The 18801-nt window shown below is 45.9% G+C and overlaps 1 protein-coding gene across 1 annotated transcript in view; it reads left to right on the forward strand.

Moving 5' to 3' along the window:
* Positions 1 to 466: 466 nt before the first annotated feature.
* The window catches only part of LOC147423332 (putative ATP-dependent DNA helicase CHR12), a 38285-nt gene continuing 19950 nt past the window's right edge, over positions 467 to 18801 (forward strand). Inside the window, exon 1 of the mRNA XM_086500915.1 lies at positions 467 to 1324. Within this exon, the coding sequence (XP_086357041.1) occupies positions 614 to 1324 (711 nt within the window). The 5' untranslated portion in view covers positions 467 to 613. The remainder of the gene's footprint in view (positions 1325 to 18801) is intronic.

The raw sequence follows: 18801 nt of genomic DNA on the forward strand, positions 1-18801 counted from the left end.
GCAATTGCTATATCAGGAAGATAGAGGTGATAACTGCATGAAAGATCAAACTATCATGAAATATATCTATCTAGCTTTGATACCATGCAACTTAGTCTACATCCTTCTTCTCCTTAGTTCTCTTAGTACCCACAACCATATCATAAACTAATGTTTTTTAAAAACTCTCCATGTAACCATATTAAGAGAACGTGGTCATATTTGGTTCCAAGAAGCGAAACAAATGTGATAAAGTTAACGTGGACATTTGGCTCACTCCAAAGGTAAAGTTGTCGAGCAAGGACCCACCTCCATGCAAACAAATCTCGTAATTGAATCACGATAGATTTTACGATTTGGGGCTCTTGGCGCCATTTAGTGTCTGGGCTCTATGTCCCCTCTCTAGATGATGCCCATGCCTATGCCCATGCATATTCTAGGTTATTAGTAAAGCCATCATGAGCTTTATTTTGATATTCCCTCTTGCCTTACCGATCGAAGTCTTCTTGACCTTGCAGATCAAGGGCGGTGTGTGTGTTAATTGTGTGCGAGCGAGCGTCCCACGAACCCGGGAGGCAGGCAGGCAGAAGGGATTTGAAAATTACATTTGAATTTAAATGCAGCGCGTGCAGTGATGACAGAACTCGCAGCTAGCATGCCAATGGCGGAGAACTCCAACCCTGTGGAGCAAAGAAGTTCAAGCGAGAACCCACGTCCTTTAAATTCCACGCAGGCGTTGCAGGTGAAGGTGCTTCTGCAGGCTCTCTGCTATATCTCTAGAGACTTGCCGCTCCCCCAGTCCGTTTGGGATTCCGTCTCTTCCATCTCTCAGAAACCCTCGCATGCTGATGCGGCCGCGAGGGCTGATTTGCCGTCTGCTGTGGCTAGTGATGCCACTGCAACGGATCCTATTTCCTTGAATGGAAATGCTGCTGTGGAAATTGCTGAGGCTGAGGCTAGAGAAGTTACCACATGCATCGTGGATTCTACCCAAATTTCTGTTGATGCGGCTCAACGGCCTCTTCTTGTGGGCACCTCTGATGGGGCTAAATGTGCCCAAATTGTGTCCAGTACCTGTCAAGTTTCATCTTCGGGGGCAACAGATGTCACATCTGTTGTTGCAGCAGCTACGGATGACACCAAACTCAATGCAAACGACGATGGGCCAACATCCCAAACTATCTCATACTTTCGTAAGGCTGAAGAAACTGCTGAGGTCGATGCTGTTCAAGTGGAAGCCGATGCTGTACCTCAAGCTGCTTGCATGGACACTGAAGCTGCAGTCTCTCTTTCCGAAGATATTCGCAGTGATTCTGGAGCGCTTCCATCCTCTTTCATCTCCCAGGTGTGTTATTGGCATCTTGTTCCATTTTTATTTGAGTAACATGCATGCGTGATTTCTGATTGCTAAGTGCAAAAGGCCAGCTTCCTATTACCAAAATAGGAGGAATAGTCAGAAACTAGATCCTATGATTGTAAGTAGTGAATGTGGTATTAGGGATGCTAAGGCTAAATGCTGATAGGTAGGTATAATTACATTCACATAGTGGAGGGTTTTGGTTGATTTGGATTACTATCGTAACAGCATGCACCCTTAGTAAGAAAGGTTTGATGTGGCATAGCTAGAAATCCATTTGACATAGTTAATGTAAAACCAACCATCACCACCACCACCCCCCCCCCAGGTGGAAAAAAGAAGAAGAAAAAAAAAAACGATACATACACACATGCATGCGGTATGTATTTATGTGTGCGTGCGCTTGCACGCATGAGAGAAATTCGATAGCATGTGAGGTACCGTCTCATCACGTTGGTGCAACGACAACATAAAGAACATAGCAATGTGCTGGCATGCTAGAAGGGTCTTGACAAGGAGCGTACCTTGGAGACAATGCCAGAAGAGAATCCTTGTTTGAGAGGCAATTTGCACATCCAAGTCTTTTGTAGGATATGTTTCCACCAACGGAAGGGTTTATAAAAATTCCATAACCGTGCTTTAAAATCCAAGGCGCGGAATGTGCAAGTGTTATGCATTGGAAGCAATAAGCGCATGAAAACGAAAGGAGGAGTAGCCTGGACAACCAAAACACCAATCATACTAACTCTCCACAATCTCATGTGGAGGAACCGGCTGAAAAGATGTAAGACGCTGAATAATTGCTCTCCATATTGGCCGGTGATGCATCCCCAAATGCTAGTTACAAACATTCATAGGAAAGAAAGAAACATACCATCCACAGCAACCAGGTCATCAACATGACATATACATGCTGTCACAAAGTGATAATGCAGCTGCACTCGTGATTAGAGAGAGAGAGAGAGAGAGAGAGAGAGAGAGAGAGAGAGAGAGAGAGAGAGAGAGAGAGAGAGAGAGAGAGAGAGAGAGAGAGAGAGAGAGAGAGAGAGAGAGAGGAGGAGGAGGAGGAGGAGGAGGAGAAGAAGAGAGTTTTAACATCGCTGTCACAAAGTGATAATGCGGCTGCACTCGTGATTACACACACACAGAGAGAGAGAGAGAGAGAGAGAGAGAGAGAGAGAGAGAGAGAGAGAGAGAGAGAGAGAGAGAGAGAGAGAGAGAGAGAGAGAGAGAGAGAGAGAGAGAGAGAGAGAGAGAGAGAGAGATGAAATGAAATGTTATATTAACGTCTTCAAAAGGCCATAGTGACCTATGAGACTAGAAAGTTACAAGGTGGTGGATCTGATACAAAGTCAGAGTAACAAAATAACCTAATCAATAGTACAAAACAAAGATATATATTATGGGATTCTAGATTGGTCGATGTGAGCTGCAAAATCTAAGCAAAAATGGGCGGCTAGTTGGGATAGCTGAGTCACAAAAGATCTAGCATCGGTCGTTGGCGAATCTCATCAATTTCCTCCATGGTTAGTAGTTTGACCGGGCGTCGTGCATGCCTGGCCAGTGTGCTCTGAATCTTTTGACGTAGCCTTCGTCGATGCTGTGTAGTCCTGCGCAGTCATGGGCGCCTGGATTTCCCCAGTTCAATCGCTCGGTCAATCAGTGTGCCTCTGGTGTGAGACGGGGGGGAGCTCTGCTGTGGGAGTGGCTCTTGCGGCTGTCCCGTGTCTGCTTTGAAGAAGTCTGTAATCCGTCTTTGAGACTGGTTAGCCTCGCCATTCATCAGGCTCTCTCTGTGTCTGCGCAGCTCGAGCAAGAACAAACCCAGGCATCTTTGATCTTCGTATCCCATTACTCTTGAGAGTGGTCCAAAACCCTCTCTGAACAAGCAATGGAAGCGGCCTCGTATCTCTTAGTAGACGGGGCAGCGGCATGTACAATGCAGCTCTGTCTCAGGTTCCATGTCACACAAGGGGCATGTCCTGGCCTCTGCTGGTACTCCGGTGTATCTCTCGGTTTCAATCCGCAGCTGGTGAGACGATGTGCGTAACTGGCCAATAGCACACCGTATCCCATGAGACAGGTGGGTATCCATGTATCTGGGTCTCATCACAAAACCATCTTCCGTAAGCTGGAGAAGGTGGTCTCTGTAGAAAGCCATCTTCGTGCCCAGTTCTTGTGCTGGTTGTATCCATGTCCTCCTGGTGTCTAGCTGGGTTAGGTCTTGGCGGATGAGGTTGGTGATCTCCGACTGTGTAAGAATGAGAGATGGTGCATCCAATGAGTACTGGAATGGTGGTAGCCTGTCTATGCTGAACCCATGCGCCTGAAACCATGATGTCATCTCCCCATACCAGCATGTTGTATCTCCTTGTATGGCTAACTGTCCAGAGGACTCAAGTGCTATGCGAGCATATCTGTCTCTGGGAAGTTCCCATGTGCGGTTTATGAAGGAGATTGATCTGGTGAGCGCCTCTACCACTAGTGGGGGGGCCGCCAGCTCTGCTCGGATAATGGCCCGTGGTACTGATGCCTTGGCTCTAATGAGCCGCAAGATCATAGAGACGAGAGGTTTCTTGAAACCGGCCTGTTCAATCCAAAAAGGGCGGTAGACTTTACTTTAAACCTTGTATAACCGGCCTATACAACGTAGAGGGCGGTACTATTTCAATTACCTGTTAACTTTACACAGAGCACTGAGAAGGGAAGAGAACACAGTTGCGTCCAGCGACTAGAATGTCACTGCGCACACGAGACCGACACCCTGTAGGCCCCAAAGACTGGTGCCCCTTTCGGTATTTCTTTATTCAAATTAAAGTAGACGATCCGACCACTTCGCACAAGCTTTCACAAAGCTGTCCAAACCTAGCGAGGGCTGAAAACGCAGGTTTTCGACCTGATTTTGGCAGCATAACGGCGCAAAAACCCCTGTAGGTCAAAAACACCTGTCTCGGACGGATTCCCTCGCTATCTGGAAGCTTTCTGGCGAGCTGTCACAGAATTTCATCAGGCTGTAATTCCCTGTTTTTCACTGCCGGGTGCCCAAAAGCCTGTACACGCATCCCAAGGCTCTCACTAGACTCCCCCGATGTTCCCTTGCAATTTAGGTGCGAAACCCTAAACCTGCAGAAAAACACAGCAGGCTGTAATTCCCTGTTTCGGATCGTTTTTAGCGGAGCGAACACGCCTACGCGTGTCCCAAGGGCTCCCGCACGCAATGGGACAGTTCCCCTGTGAATTGGACGAGTTTTCATGCGAGAAAACTCTCCAAACTCGCAATCTTTCGTGATGGAACTGTGCGTACCTGTGGGGGATTAGCAATTAGCTAATCCGGTTCCTGTTCAGAAGGCTCTTGCCTTGGCAAACGCGCATAAACCCCAGAACTGTACATAGGTCAAATGAGAAGCCCACTAGTGGGGCATAACATACTGTACGTAGGGGAGAAAGAGAGCAGTATGTAGCGTGCGGGGCATCACTCCCGTCACCATATTGTGCATAGAGGGCAAGGTAAGCATTCCATAGCTTCTGTACCTGCTACAATCCACCTGAGGCTGAAAATGGCGCCCCCTTTGTTGATATGCAGCTCGTTTTTGCCTCCCAGAGTGGCAGAATCGCTCACAGGCTGACACGTCGCCCAGTTTCCGAGTTTGGGCTTTCCGTGCTAAAAATATCTCAACTGGTGCGTCAGTTGACTTGGCAGCAGAGCAATAAAATGTTCCCCTTGTCATTCCAGAGCTAATGACGGGAACACATTTTCCGGTCAAAAATAGCAGTTCCCTAAATTTTAGGAGATGCTTCTATGGCGTCCCTATCGTTCTCCTGACCATCATTGAAGACTACCATTTGACCAACATCTACAATGTGGGTTAATTTACTGGCCCCTTTCAACTTATAAAGTTGCAGTGACTTGACGAGTGGCCCAAATTCCAGTTTGGCGCACACGAGCTTCCATACTCATCAGAATTCAGTGCTAACTGGCTCGGGCAGTCCCTGTCTGACCGACCTAGATCCCCGATGTGAGAAACCCATTTGGCTGCAGCCGTTTCACACTGGCCATGCAATGTCCACTTGCACCTTTTCAAGGGTTTTGGGACAAACAAGTAAAAATAAAATAAATATATCTAATACTTAGTTACGGAAGGCAACAGGAAAAATACACCTCCTGGTGACACACCCCACCCTTGAAATACTGCAAGCGACCTCGCTTTCATGCCAATAATACATGCGGATATCTCCTGATATCACATATATTCTATGATGGGAATCCAAGATATACATGCTTCCGGAAATGTAGCGTTGGACGATTAAACAATCCCACCAACCTGGCTACGACACATATATCAAGCATAGAAGTCTTCTAGTGTACTCTTGAGCACAAACTTCTCTAGCTAAATTCTGTATGGAAAGAGTAGATACAATTGCTTAACTACTCTCTTGAGCATCATGAACCATGCTCTTGCCTTGCTCCAAAAAGGCTACATCAAGTCACTGTGGGTTCCATTTGAAAGGCTTCAAGATACAATTGCAATAGCTGAGGTGAATCAAGCAATTCAGACTCTTCCATCCATTTGGCATCTAATGATGGATAGTTCTTGAACTTCACCAAATAGCGTCTTGCAACTTTTCCTCTAACCTTTCTTTCTTTATGTGCCAATATCTGTTCAGGAACAAGGATTTCATCCAATTCTTCCACTTCGGGTTGTTCCTCATCAAGCATATTCTCTGGCACATCACCAACAAAGGGCGTTAGAAGGCTGACATGAAAAGCATTATGTATTTTCCAGCCTTCTGGTAGCTTTAACCTGTAAGCTACATCGCTGATCTTTTCTGAAATCTGAAAAGGACCATAATATCGCATACTGAGCTTAGGAAACAAGCGTTCCTTGCCTTTCCTTTTCCTTAACTTGGCCTTTTCAAAGCGCAAAAGTACCCAATCACCAAGTGAAAATACAAGTTCACGACGGTGACGATCAACAACTTTCTTTTGCTTAGCGTGAGTCTTCTCAAGAGCAATCTTTATCTTCCTGTATGTTTCATCCATATCTTGCTCATACTTGTCTGCCTCAAATATCTTGTCCTTAGTCTGCAAAATGGGCGGGACTTTCTTTCCTCCTTCCACTATCTCAAATGGTGCCTTACCTGTTGACGTATGCACAATGTTATTGTAAGCATATTCAACCAATGGGAGATGGTGTTCCCAAGTTGCCTTGTGCTCTGAGACATAACATTTGAGCAGGTCCAAGACAGTAGAATTTGCCTCTTCTGACTGTCCATCAGTTTGCGGATGAAACGAAGAAGAGAACTTGAGCGTAGTGCCCATGTTCTCAAACAATGCCTTCCAGAAAAGACTCGTCATACGTGGATCCCTGTCACTAACAATTGACTGAGGCATCCCATGATATTTAAAGATATTGCTCATGAATATCTTGACCATGTGTTCTGGCTTTATCTTCTTCCTAACAGGAATGAAATGGGCCTGCTTACTGAACCTACAAATGATAGTCAAAATCCCATCATTTCCTGTTTGCGTCCTTGGAAGATCAAAGATAAAGTCCATTGCTATACTTTCCCATGGCCTATCAGGTATCGGCAATGGCTGCAACAATCCCGGTTGCTTTTGTCTGTCAAATTTGACTTTTTGGCATACTAAGCATGATCTTACAAATGTGTCAACATCTTGACGCAAAGCTGGCCAATAGAAGAATGCCTCAACCCCTTTCATTGTCGCATCAATTCCATGATGCCCAGCATAAGGTGGAGCATGACTTTCCATCAAAATTTTTGGCCGTAACTGTTTAGTAACGCATAACTTTCCATGCATCATGAGAAAGTCATTCTTAAGCATATAGTGCTCATGATGTTGCCCATCAACAAGCTGGTCATAGATCCTTGCAAAATCTGAATCTTCAGCATATTGTGTCTTCATTTCGTCTAGTTCACAATGGTACGGAATTGACACTGCTGAAATTAGGGGCTTTCGTGACAACGCATCAGCCACCACGTTCTTTTTCCCTTGCACATGCACAATCTGAAAATGGAACATTGACAAGATGTTTGCCCATCGCATGTGCTTCTCAGACAACTTCGTCTGTGTAAGAAAATATCGCAAGGTTTGATGATCCGTTTGGACAACAAAATCAGCCCCTAGCAAATAGTGTTTCCAACTAGTGAGAGCATGAATTATTGCCAGCAATTCTTTCTCATAGACTTGCAAGTTCCTTTCAGTCTTCAAAAGAATTCTGCTCTCATATGCGACTACTCGGCCATTCTGCATTAGAACTGCACCAAGACTATGGCCACACGCATCACACTGAACCACAAAAGGTTTCGAAAGATCTGGCAAAATGATTACCGGATCTGAAGTCAGCTTCTCTTTCAAGTGTTTGAACGCTAAAATTTCCTTGGCTGTCCACTTGAAAGAAACTCCTTTTCCTTGCAGTGCATGGAGTGGAGAAGCAATCTCAGCAAAATTTCGGATGAACCTCCTGTAATAGGAACATAAGCCTAGAAAGCTTCGAATGTCATGTACGGACTTCAAGTCTGGCCATGACCTAATTGCTTCCACTTTAGCAGGATCCATGCGTACCCCATCCTTTGAAACAATGTGCCCAAGGAAGTGAATCTCTTGCAAAAAGAATTCACTTTTCTTCGCATTAATGAGTAGCCTATTCTTGCGTAGCTCATTGAAAACTGCGGTCAAGTGATCCCTATGCTCCTCTTCAGACTTTGAGTAGACAATCATGTCATCAAAGAAGGTACCCACGTTGTTGGGGCTTGACCCTGGTTCAACAATGCGGTCCACCATTGGAGCGCATTCCCTTTCAAGAAAGTGGCAGCCTTGCGTATCTTTGAAGATTCCGTGAAGTTGCCTCCAGCATAAGCTGCATCGAACTGCTATATGAAGGTCAAAGCCTTCAATTGGTCCTCAGTTCCTCTGAAAGTTTCAAACTTCACTCCCTGCCCACCTTCCTTGTAATCCTTAGGCTGACTCAAAGGAGCCACATTATCATAAACAGGTGCCTGTAACAGTGGTGCTCCATGAGTGTTCATTCCAGCACTCGCATCAACTGTTTTCCCTGTCATATCTGCATTTTGTACGCATGGCTGCGAAAAACCAGCCATACCAAATTGTGTTCCAGGCACTCGAAACTGGCCATAGGCACCTTGAAAACCTGGTTGGACACCCATGTTCACGTACATAGGGTTACCCATGCCTGTTTGCATTGTCCCGAACACATTCCCTGGCATATAACCTGTGGAAGGTCCAGCCATAGCTTGAAACACTGAACCACCTCCAAAATAACCAGGATACGTATTAGGTAATGGAAGGGTCTGACACATAGCCTGTTCATTGCTCCCTTGACCATTCACAAACGGTTCGTGTCCAGCTAAAGCAAGCTGCTTTGGATCATTGGACACCGCTAGTTGCTCAACCACATGGGCTTTCCCTCGAGCATCATGAGTCCTCTACGCATTGGAAATCTCCTTTTCCTGCAACGGCTCAGTCGTGCCCTGTGTAGGAGGCTGAAAACCCTGTGTCGGAGCCTGTAAGAATTCCTGCATCCTTGGGTTGTTAGCCAACTGCTGAAACATGTCCATGCAACAACGCAGTTGAGTTCTAAACAACCTGTCCTCTTCTTGAAGAGTTGAAGGAATTTTCTCTGTGCCATGTGAGGAAGATCCCTCTTCAGGTACTTGGTCTCTCTTCTCTGCCATATCGACAAGCTCTGTGTTGCTTTCACCCACAACAATCCACACTGCACTTTTTGAAGAAAAAGTGACTATCCCGTCGATGGAACCATATAACCGGCCTATACAACGTAGAGGGCGGTACTATTTCAATTACCTGTTAACTTTACACAGAGCACTGAGAAGGGAAGAGAACACAGTTGCGTCCAGCGACTAGAATGTCACTGCGCACACGAGACCGACACCTTGTAGGCCCCAAAGACTGGCGCCCCTTTCGGTATTTCTTTATTCAAATTAAAGTAGACGATCCGACCACTTCGCACAAGCTTTCACAAAGCTGTCCAAACCTGGCGAGGGCTGAAAACGCAGGTTTTCGACCTGATTTTGGCAGCATAACGGCGCAAAAACCCCTGTAGGTCAAAAACACCTGTCTAGGACGGATTCCCTCGCTATCTGGAAGCTTTCTGGCGAGCTGTCACAGAATTTCAGCAGGCTGTAATTCCCTGTTTTTCACTGCCGGGTGCCCAAAAGCATGTACACGCATCCCAAGGCTCTCACGAGACTCCCCCGATGTTCCCTTGCAGTTTAGGTGCGAAACCCTAAACCTGCAGAAAAACACAGCAGGCTGTAATTCCCTGTTTCGGATCGTTTAGTGGAGCGAACACGCCTACGCGTGTCCCAAGGGCTCCCGCACGCAATGGGACAGTTCCCCTCTGAATTGGACGAGTTTTCACGCGAGAACTCTCCAAACTCGCAATCTTTCGTGATGGAACTGTGCGTACCTGTGGGGGATTAGCAATTAGCTAATCCGGTTCCTGTTCAGAAGGCTCTTGCCTTGGCAAACGCGCATAAACCCCCAGAACTGTACATAGGTCAAATGAGAAGCCCACTAGTGGGGCATAACATACTGTACGTAGGGGAGAAAGAGAGCAATATGTAGCGTGCGGGGCATCACTCCCGTCACCATACTGTGCATAGAGGGCAAGGTAAGCATTCCATAGCTTCTGTACCTGCTACAATCCACCTGAGGCTGAAAATGGCGCCCCCTTTGTTGATATGCAGCTCGTTTTTGCCTCCCAGAGTGGCAGAATCGCTCACAGGCAGACACGTCGCCTAGTTTCCGAGTTTGGGCTTTCCGTGCTAAAAATATCTCAACTGGTGCGTCAGTTGACTTGGCAGCAGAGCAATAAAATGTTCCCCTGGTCATTCCAGAGCTAATGACGCGAACACATTTTCCGGTCAAAAATAGCAGTTCCCTAAATTTTAGGAGATGCTTCTATGGCGTCCCTATCGGTCTCCTGACCATCATTGAAGACTACCATTTGACCAACATCTACAATGTGGGTTAATTTACTGGCCCCTTTCAACTTATAAAGTTGCAGTGACTTGACGAGTGGCCCAAATTCCAGTTTGGCGCACACGAGCTTCCATACTCATCAGAATTCAATGCTAACTTGCCCGGGCAGTCCCTGTCTGACCGACCTAGATCCCCGATGTGAGAAACCCATTTGGCTGCAGCCGTTTCACATTGGCCATGCAATGTCCACTTGCACCTTTTCAAGGGTTTTGGGACAAACAAGTAAAAATAAAATAAATATATCTAATACTTATTTACGGAAGGTAACCGGAAAAATACACCTCCTGGTGACACCTTGATTTAGCTTTCACCCATTTATTTTGTCGTCCACTTTACCTGTAGTTTCAAGACACAACAAAGGGGAGAGGGATACAGGCTGCTAGATTGCACTTGTATGAGTAGACCGACACCAGATTGGCCCCTAACTTAGGCGTCCCTTTCGGTATTTCTTTATTGTTCAAAAGAGGGAATAAGCGCTGTGGATCCCTACAAGCTGCCCCGCTCACACTTGGCTGAATTTCAACTGTTCCGGCCCGATTTCGGCAGCATAACTGTAGTAGGACCCTTCACAGTCAGTATTCCCACGCATTGACTGACTTTCCCGACGCATACGGGCACTTTGCAAAACCTGGCGAGAATCTGCAGCACGCTGAATTCTCTGTTTTCAGCCCTGAAAATGCGCCAGATCGCTTGTACAGCGGTCCCCTTGCGTCCCCGAACCTCTCGGGGGTATTAGGGTCCGTTTAGGGCCAAAACCCTAAACCTGCAAAAATACACAGCAGGCTGTAATTCACTGTTTCGGGCTCCGTTTCGCGTGCCGGTCGCATCCGTAGCAAGTCCTCGAGCTCCCGCACCTGTAGGGCTACTTGCCCTTTGAATCGGACGAGATTTCTGGCGTGAAACCTCTCCGAATTCACCTGTACCTACGGGGGATTAGCCGCTAGCTAATCCAGTACCTGTGCAAGAGGCTCTTGCCTCGGCAATGCGCATGAACCCACATAACTGTACATTGGTCAAATGAAAAGTCCACTAGAGGGGCATAACATATTGCCATAGGGCGGAGAGAGGGCAGTGCGTAGCTTGCAGGGCATCACTCCTGGCACCACACTGTACATAGGAGGGAAAGCAAGCACTCCATAGCTCTTAACCTGTGACAAAAACTGAAAATGAGCCTCTTTGCTCTTCAAGTTCAGCGCCCCCTTCTCTTGCATGAGGAAAGTGCACCAGAAGGTGCCACTTGGCACATTTATAAGCATTTTCCCGTTTCGGGGTTGTTGCCTAAAAATCTCCCAACCGGTCGCCCAGTTGACTTCACGGCAGAGCAAGAAAATGTTCTCCTTGTCATTCCGGAGGTAATGACGCAAACACATTTTCAAGTCCCAAAATAGCAGTTCCCTAAATTTTAGGAGATACTGTCATTGTATCTTTCTAGGTCATCCGACCCTCTATGTACACTGTGGCCACATCCAGAACTGAAATGTAGCCTCTGTAGCAAAGGATTCGCTTTGGCTAGTCAATGACCCCACTTAGCTAACCATAGTCCTTGTCCAACCTTAGTGCTCTCTTGCCCTCAGGCCTGGACTCCCTCTGGACAGTTCCACAATAGCTATGCAATGCAAGGCAGTTAGATTTCCCGAGGGGTGTTTCCAAAAAGTGAAAGTAAATAGATAATAAGAAAGAAATCAACAAAAAGGATAGATAATAGTCGCACGCTGGTGACATACCCCCCTCTTGAAATCTCAAACGTGCTCGTTTGCATCTATGTCGTGCATGCTTACAATCAACACTGATGCATTCAACAGCTGTCGACACATGTACGACACATACATGCTCATTGTCAACCGTGGTGTATTCAACACCTTGTCGACTCATGTATTGCCTGCGTGTGAACCCTGTCCCAATGACATAGTGGTAGCTTCGCACTCTACCATTGCTTTGAGTCACTAACTTTCCAATGACAAAATGGTAGCTGCACATTTTGCCTCTGTCTTATAGTACACGTTGGATCTCGTAACAGTTTTGAGCATACCCAAACCGACAGTTTAAGAATGCAGTTACACATGTACTCTTTAATAGAAGCAATTACTGTATCCTTGACAAACTGACAAGAAATACTCACTTCTATAGCACTAACCAAACTTTTGGACATTCCATAAGAGCAATTGCCAAACTGACAATATGTACAGCTCTAACATTCATGTAACAGGTATTTCGTTTGAGCTCACTTTAAATACCATGTACATCATTTGTTTCAGAAGCCATTGTCACACTGACAATCCATGTAGCTTTGAAACTCAAGGGGTCAAGGTAGGTTGCAAATCGAAGGCTTCAAGGTAAAGTGATAACACAGTTGGTGACTCTGCAAGTTCACCTTCTTCCATCCACTTAGCATCCATTGGTGGATAGTTTTTGAACTTTACCAAGTAACGCCTAGCAACCTTGCCTTGCACTTTCCTTTCTTTGTGTGCCAAAATCTGTTCAGGGACCAAGATCTCGTCAAGTTCCTCGACTTCCGGCTGATCTTCAGCTGGCATATCTTGTGGCACATCACCCACATAGGGTCTGAGAAGACTCACATGAAACGCATTGTGAATCTTCCAACTGTCAGGCAATTTCAGCCTATATGCAACATCACTGATTATGTCGCACACTTAAAAAGGCCCATAGTAACGCATGCTGAGCTTTGGAAACAGTCTTTCCTTGCCCTTCATCTTCTTTAACCTTGCCTTTTCAAAGCGCAAAAGCACCCAATCACCAAGTGAATATACCACTTCACGACGGTGACGATCAGCTGCTTTCTTTTGCTTTGCCTGAGTCTTTTCCAAGGCCACTTTGATCTTCTTGTACATTTCATCCATGTCCTGAACATACTTATCTGCTTCAAATATCTTGTCCTTTGTATGCAGTATGGGAGGAACTTTCTTGCCACCTTCCACTATCTCAAAAGGTGCCTTGCCAGTTGATGAATGCACTGTATTATTGTATGCATACTCCACCAATGGCAAATACTGCTCCCACTTTCCTTTATGCTCTGACACATAGCACTTCAGCAGATCTAGGACAGTAGAATTTGCCTCTTCTGACTGCCCATCTGTTTGAGGATGAAATGACGAAGAGAATTTGAGCGTTGTGCCCATATTCTCAAACAAGCCCCTCCAGAACAAACTTGTCATGCGTGGATCACGGTTGCTAACAATCGACTGTGGCATGCCATGATACTTGAAAATATTGCTCATAAACAAGCGTGCCATCTGATCTGGCTTTATCTTCTTCCTGACAGGAATAAAATGAGCCTGCTTGCTGAATCTGCAAATAATGGTCCAAATACCATCGTTTCTTGTCTGCGTTCCGGAAGATCAAAGATAAAATCCATAGCAATACTTTCCCATGGTTTATCTGGAATAGGTAGTGGCTGCAATAACCCTGGTGCCTTTTGCCTGTCAAACTTGACCTTCTGGCAAATTAGGCATTCTCGCACAAAGGCATCCACATCCCTTCTCAATGTAGGCCAATAGAAGAATGTCTCAACCGCTTTAACTGTACCATCGATTCCACGATGCCCTGCATACGGTGGGACATGACTCTCTTCCATAACTTTGCGTCGCAATGGCTTTGTGACACACAATCTGCCATGCATCATCATGAACCCGTCTTTAAGAAGATAGTGTTCATGACGTTGTCCATCCATTAGTTGCTCGAAAACCCTTGCAAAATCTTTATCATTTGCATACTGTTCTCTCATATCATCAAGTTCATGATGATAAGGAATTGACACAGTTGAAATTTGTGGCTTCCTTGGCAAGGCATCAGCCACAACGTTCTTCTTGCCTTCCACATGCACAATCTGAAAATGGAACATGGACAAAATATTTGCCCATCGCATATGCTTCTCAGATAACTTTGTCTGTGTCAAGAAGTATCGCAAGGTCTGATGGTCGTTTGGACAACGAAATCTGCACCTAGCAGGTAGTGTTTCCAACTTAAGAGCGCATGAATCACAACCAGTAACTCTTTCTCATAGACCTGCATGGTCATCTCTGGCCCTTGCAAAATTCTGCTCTCATAGGCTACTACCCTGCCATCTTGCATTAGCACTGCACCAATGCTACTACCACAGGCGTCACACTGGACCACAAATGACTTCCTAAGATCTGGCAACACAATGACTGGATCTGAAGTCATCTTTTCCTTTAAGAGATTAAAAGCTGAAATCTCTTTCTGTGTCCATCTAAAGGCTTCTTTTGAAGAGCATGTAAAGGTGAAGCAATCTCAGCGAAATTTCGGATAAACCTTCTGTAATAGGAGCATAGTCCCAAGAAGCTTCGGACATCATGCACTGTCTTCAAATCTGGCCATGACTTGATCGCTTCAACTCTTGCAGGATCCATTCTGACACCATCCTTTGAGACAACGTGTCCCAGAAAGTGAATCTCTTCCAGAAAAAACTCACTTTTCTTTGCATTGATGAGCAACCTATGACTGCGTAGCTCTTCGAACACAATGGCCAAGTGATGCCTATGCTCCTCTTCATTCTTTGAGTAGACTATCATGTCATCAAAGAATGTACCAACAAACTACTGGTGTGGACGGAAAATTCTGCCCATTATCCTATTGAACGTGGCAGGAGCATTTGTGAGACCAAAGGGCATCACTAAAAATTCTTAAAGGCCAAACGTCGTTCTAAAAGCAGTCTTGTGCACATCCTCTGATCTAATGCGGATCTGATGGTACCCACTCTTTAGATCTATCTTGCTAAACATAGCTGCTCCTAATTTGTCCATAATATCATCAATTCTAGGTATAGGGAACCTATTCTTGATGGTATTCTTGTTCAGTGCACGGTAGTCTATGCACATACGCCATGAGCCATCCTTTTTCTGCACCAACAACACTGGAGAACAGAATGGAGATGAACTGGGCTGAATCAGCCCCTTTTCTAACAGCTCCTGTACTTGGCCCATTATCTCTTTCTGCTGAGCCGCACTAACCCTGTACGGAGGCTTATTTGGTGGGCTACTGCCTGGCACCAAATCTATCGCATGGTCCTCGGGTCTCTCTGGCGGTAATTGAGACGGTAATGAATCGGAAAAACAGTCACTATATTGTTGTAAAAACATTGACCTTTCTTTATCTAGCACAGATAAATTTGATTCATCACAATCTGACACTTCACGTGCAAAAACCAAGTACGCAGAAAGATGCTTTTTCATTATAGAAGTAATAGCAGAAGCTGATACAGTGGGAATAGACTCCTCTTTAAGCTTTACATCCAGAATGTGAGTCTTTCCCCTGCAATGTACAACGATCTTTTTGTTGTAGGCATCCATGATTCCTTGTACACGAAACAACCAAGGAATACCTAACAACACATCACATCCGTCCAGTGGCATGATGTAAAATTCTTCAGCATCTACATAGGACTGGATATGTAGGTGCAACTTTCCAATGATGGGTGTCACAGCCTCTGTATGGCCAGGACATGCCAAACTTGCCTTTGCTTTATACCCCATCTCTTCAGGTCTGATTTCCAAGTTTGAAGCCAATTCTGGGGAAATGAAGTTGGCTTTGGCACCTGGATCAAAGAAGATAAGCATTGTTTGATCCCTGACCTTTCCCCATGCTCTGCAAAGCTCACTTGCATCTGAATTTGGCTTGTCGCCCACCATATCTGACACTAGACCAGCCATGGGCTTCTTTCCTTTCCTGTCCTTCTTGTCTTCAGAATCAGCTGGCCTTTTCATTATAGGAAAATTGTAAGCAATGTGGCCAGGTTGCTCACAAATAAAGCATTTGTTCTCTGTCCTCAGGACCTTCTTTTGTTCTTCAGACTTGCGAGGAAAACGTCTTTTCCATTTCTTCGCTGGTCCCTTTTCTGATTCAGCTATAGCTTTGCCTTTCCCTGCGTTGGCTGGCTCTTGAGTCACTTTCGGAGCCTCCTTGGGAACATACTTCTTCGCTGAATTTTTCTTGGCTGATCCTTCCTTGACGCCAGTATTGAATTCAGAATCTTCTCCCTTGAGCAAACCATTACCAGTGTTTGCTACCTCAATGAGCTGCGTCAAAGTAGTGACTTTGGTCTTCGTGCAGTATTTTCTCAATCCTTTGGGTAGGCCACAACAATATTTTTCAATTTGTTCTGTCAATGGCACGAACCTATAGGAAGTTACTGGAAGTAGAGCTTTCCAAAACTTCCGATTGTAATCATCTAGATTCTTGCAAGTAGCGGCATTAAGCTGGTACCATTCTGTCATGACATCTGCTTCAAAATCATTAGATAACCATGCTGCTGCAAAAATCTGCTTGAAGTAAATCCATGTGGACGGAGCTTGCCCTTGAAGCAATAAAGTTGTCCACCATTGTCCCGCATTCCTTGTCAAGAAAGTGACTGCCTTGCGGACCTTTGAAGCCTCTGTAAAGTTTCCCCTTGCATAGGCCTTGTCAAACTGCTGGAGGAATGAGAGAGCCTTCTTCCTGTCATCAAACCCTGTAAAAGGTCGTGAATGACACACCTTTGCCACCTTCTTTGTACGGAGTTGGCCTCTCCAGCGGCGTTAAATTGTCATCTGGAAGTGACTGAAACATGGGAACACTGTTAAGGTTCATTTGTGTTCCCTGACCGCAATTAAGTTGATCTGGAAACGCCATATTTGGCTGCTGATTTGTAATTCCAGCCATACCAAAATTTGCCAGTGGCATCCCAAATTGGCCCTGAGTGCTCTGAAACCCTGGTAGCATGCCCGTGACACCATACATGGGGTTAGGCATCATCGTTTGAGCACCCCCAAACACTGTTCCTGGTGTGTAAAACTGATTTCTAGGTGCATGACCAGCCATGCTCTCGAATACCGATCCACCTCCAAAATAGCCAGGGTGTACTGAAGGTGGTGGGAAGACGTGTTGCATAGCCTGTAGGTTGCTTCCCTGCCCATTAGAACCAGCTATAGGCTGCTGAAAGGTGGCGGGCTGAACTGGTACAGCTTGAAAGACTGGCATCTCAGCCACCTGTTCTTGCACCTTAGGCACATGTTGTGGAGACTGCATGTTCTCCGTCAAGTGTACAGGTGTTTCCATTGACTGTGCAGTATGAATCACCTGTGCTTGAGCCTTAACAGGCTTTTGACTATGATCCAGTGACCCAACTTGTTGAGACGGAACAGGAGGTTGCAGAAAGGCTAAAAACCTCGGATTCTGCATTACTTGTGTGAACATAGCCACAGCAGTAGCCAACTGGGTTCTGAATATATCATCATCCGTCTGTGGTGGTCTTGAGGACTCACCCACTTCATGTGTCTGTTGACCTTGTGAAGAGGAAACCTCTTCAGTCACATCATCTGGTCTGTGAGCCATAATTGCAATTCCCTGTGTCTGGTTTATGATCCCCTGTGTCTTCAAGCCCAACCTGACCAAGGCTCACTTCTATGGGAAAAAGTGATTTAATCCCGGTGATGGAACCATGAAACCGGCCTGTTCAATCCAAAAAGGGCGGTAGACTTTACTTTAAACCTTGATTTAGCTTTCACCCATTTAATTTGTCGTCCACTTTACCTGTACTTTCAAGACACAACAAAGGGGATAGGGATACAGGCTGCTAGATTGCACCTGTATGAGTAGACCGACACCAGATTGGCCCCTAACTTAGGCGCCCCTTTCGGTATTTCTTTATTGTTCAAAAGAGGGAATAAACACTGTGGATCCCTACAAGCTGCCCCACACACACTTGGCTGAATTTCAAATGTTCCGGCCCGATTTCGGCAGCATAACTGTACTAGGACCCTTCACAATCAGTATTCCCACGCATTGACTGACTTTCCCGACACATACGGGTACTTTGCAAAACCTGGTGAGAATCTGCAGCACGCTGAATTCTCTGTTTTCAGCCCTGAAAATGCGCCAGATCGCCTGTACAGCGGTCCCCTTGCGTCCCCGAACCTCCCGAGGGTATTAGGGTCCGTTTAGGGCCAAAACCCTAAACCTGCAAAAAACACAGCAGGCTGTAATTCACTGTTTCGGGCTCCGTTTCACGTGCCGGTCGCATCCGTAGCAAGTCCTCGAGCTCCCGCACCTGTAGGGCTACTTGCCCTTTGAATCGGACGAGATTTTTGGCGTGAAACCTCTCCGAATTCACCTGTACCTGCGGGGGATTAGCCGCTAGCTAATCCAGTACCTGTGCAAGAGGCTCTTGCCTCGGCAATCGCGCATGAACCCACACAATTGTACATTGGTCAAATGAAAAGCCCACTAGAGGGGCATAACATACTGCCATAGGGGACAGAGAGGGTAGTGCGTAGCGTGCAGGGCATCACTCCTGGCACCGCACTGTACATAGGAGGGAAAGCAAGCACTCCATAGCTCTTAACTTGTGACAAAAACTGAAAATGAGCCTCTTTGCTCTTCAAATTCAGCGCCGCCTTCTCTTGCA

This window comes from Adiantum capillus-veneris, chromosome 26, assembly GCF_014529385.1.
Source record: "Adiantum capillus-veneris isolate H3 chromosome 26, ASM1452938v2, whole genome shotgun sequence".
Lineage (NCBI taxonomy): Eukaryota > Viridiplantae > Streptophyta > Polypodiopsida > Polypodiales > Pteridaceae > Adiantum > Adiantum capillus-veneris.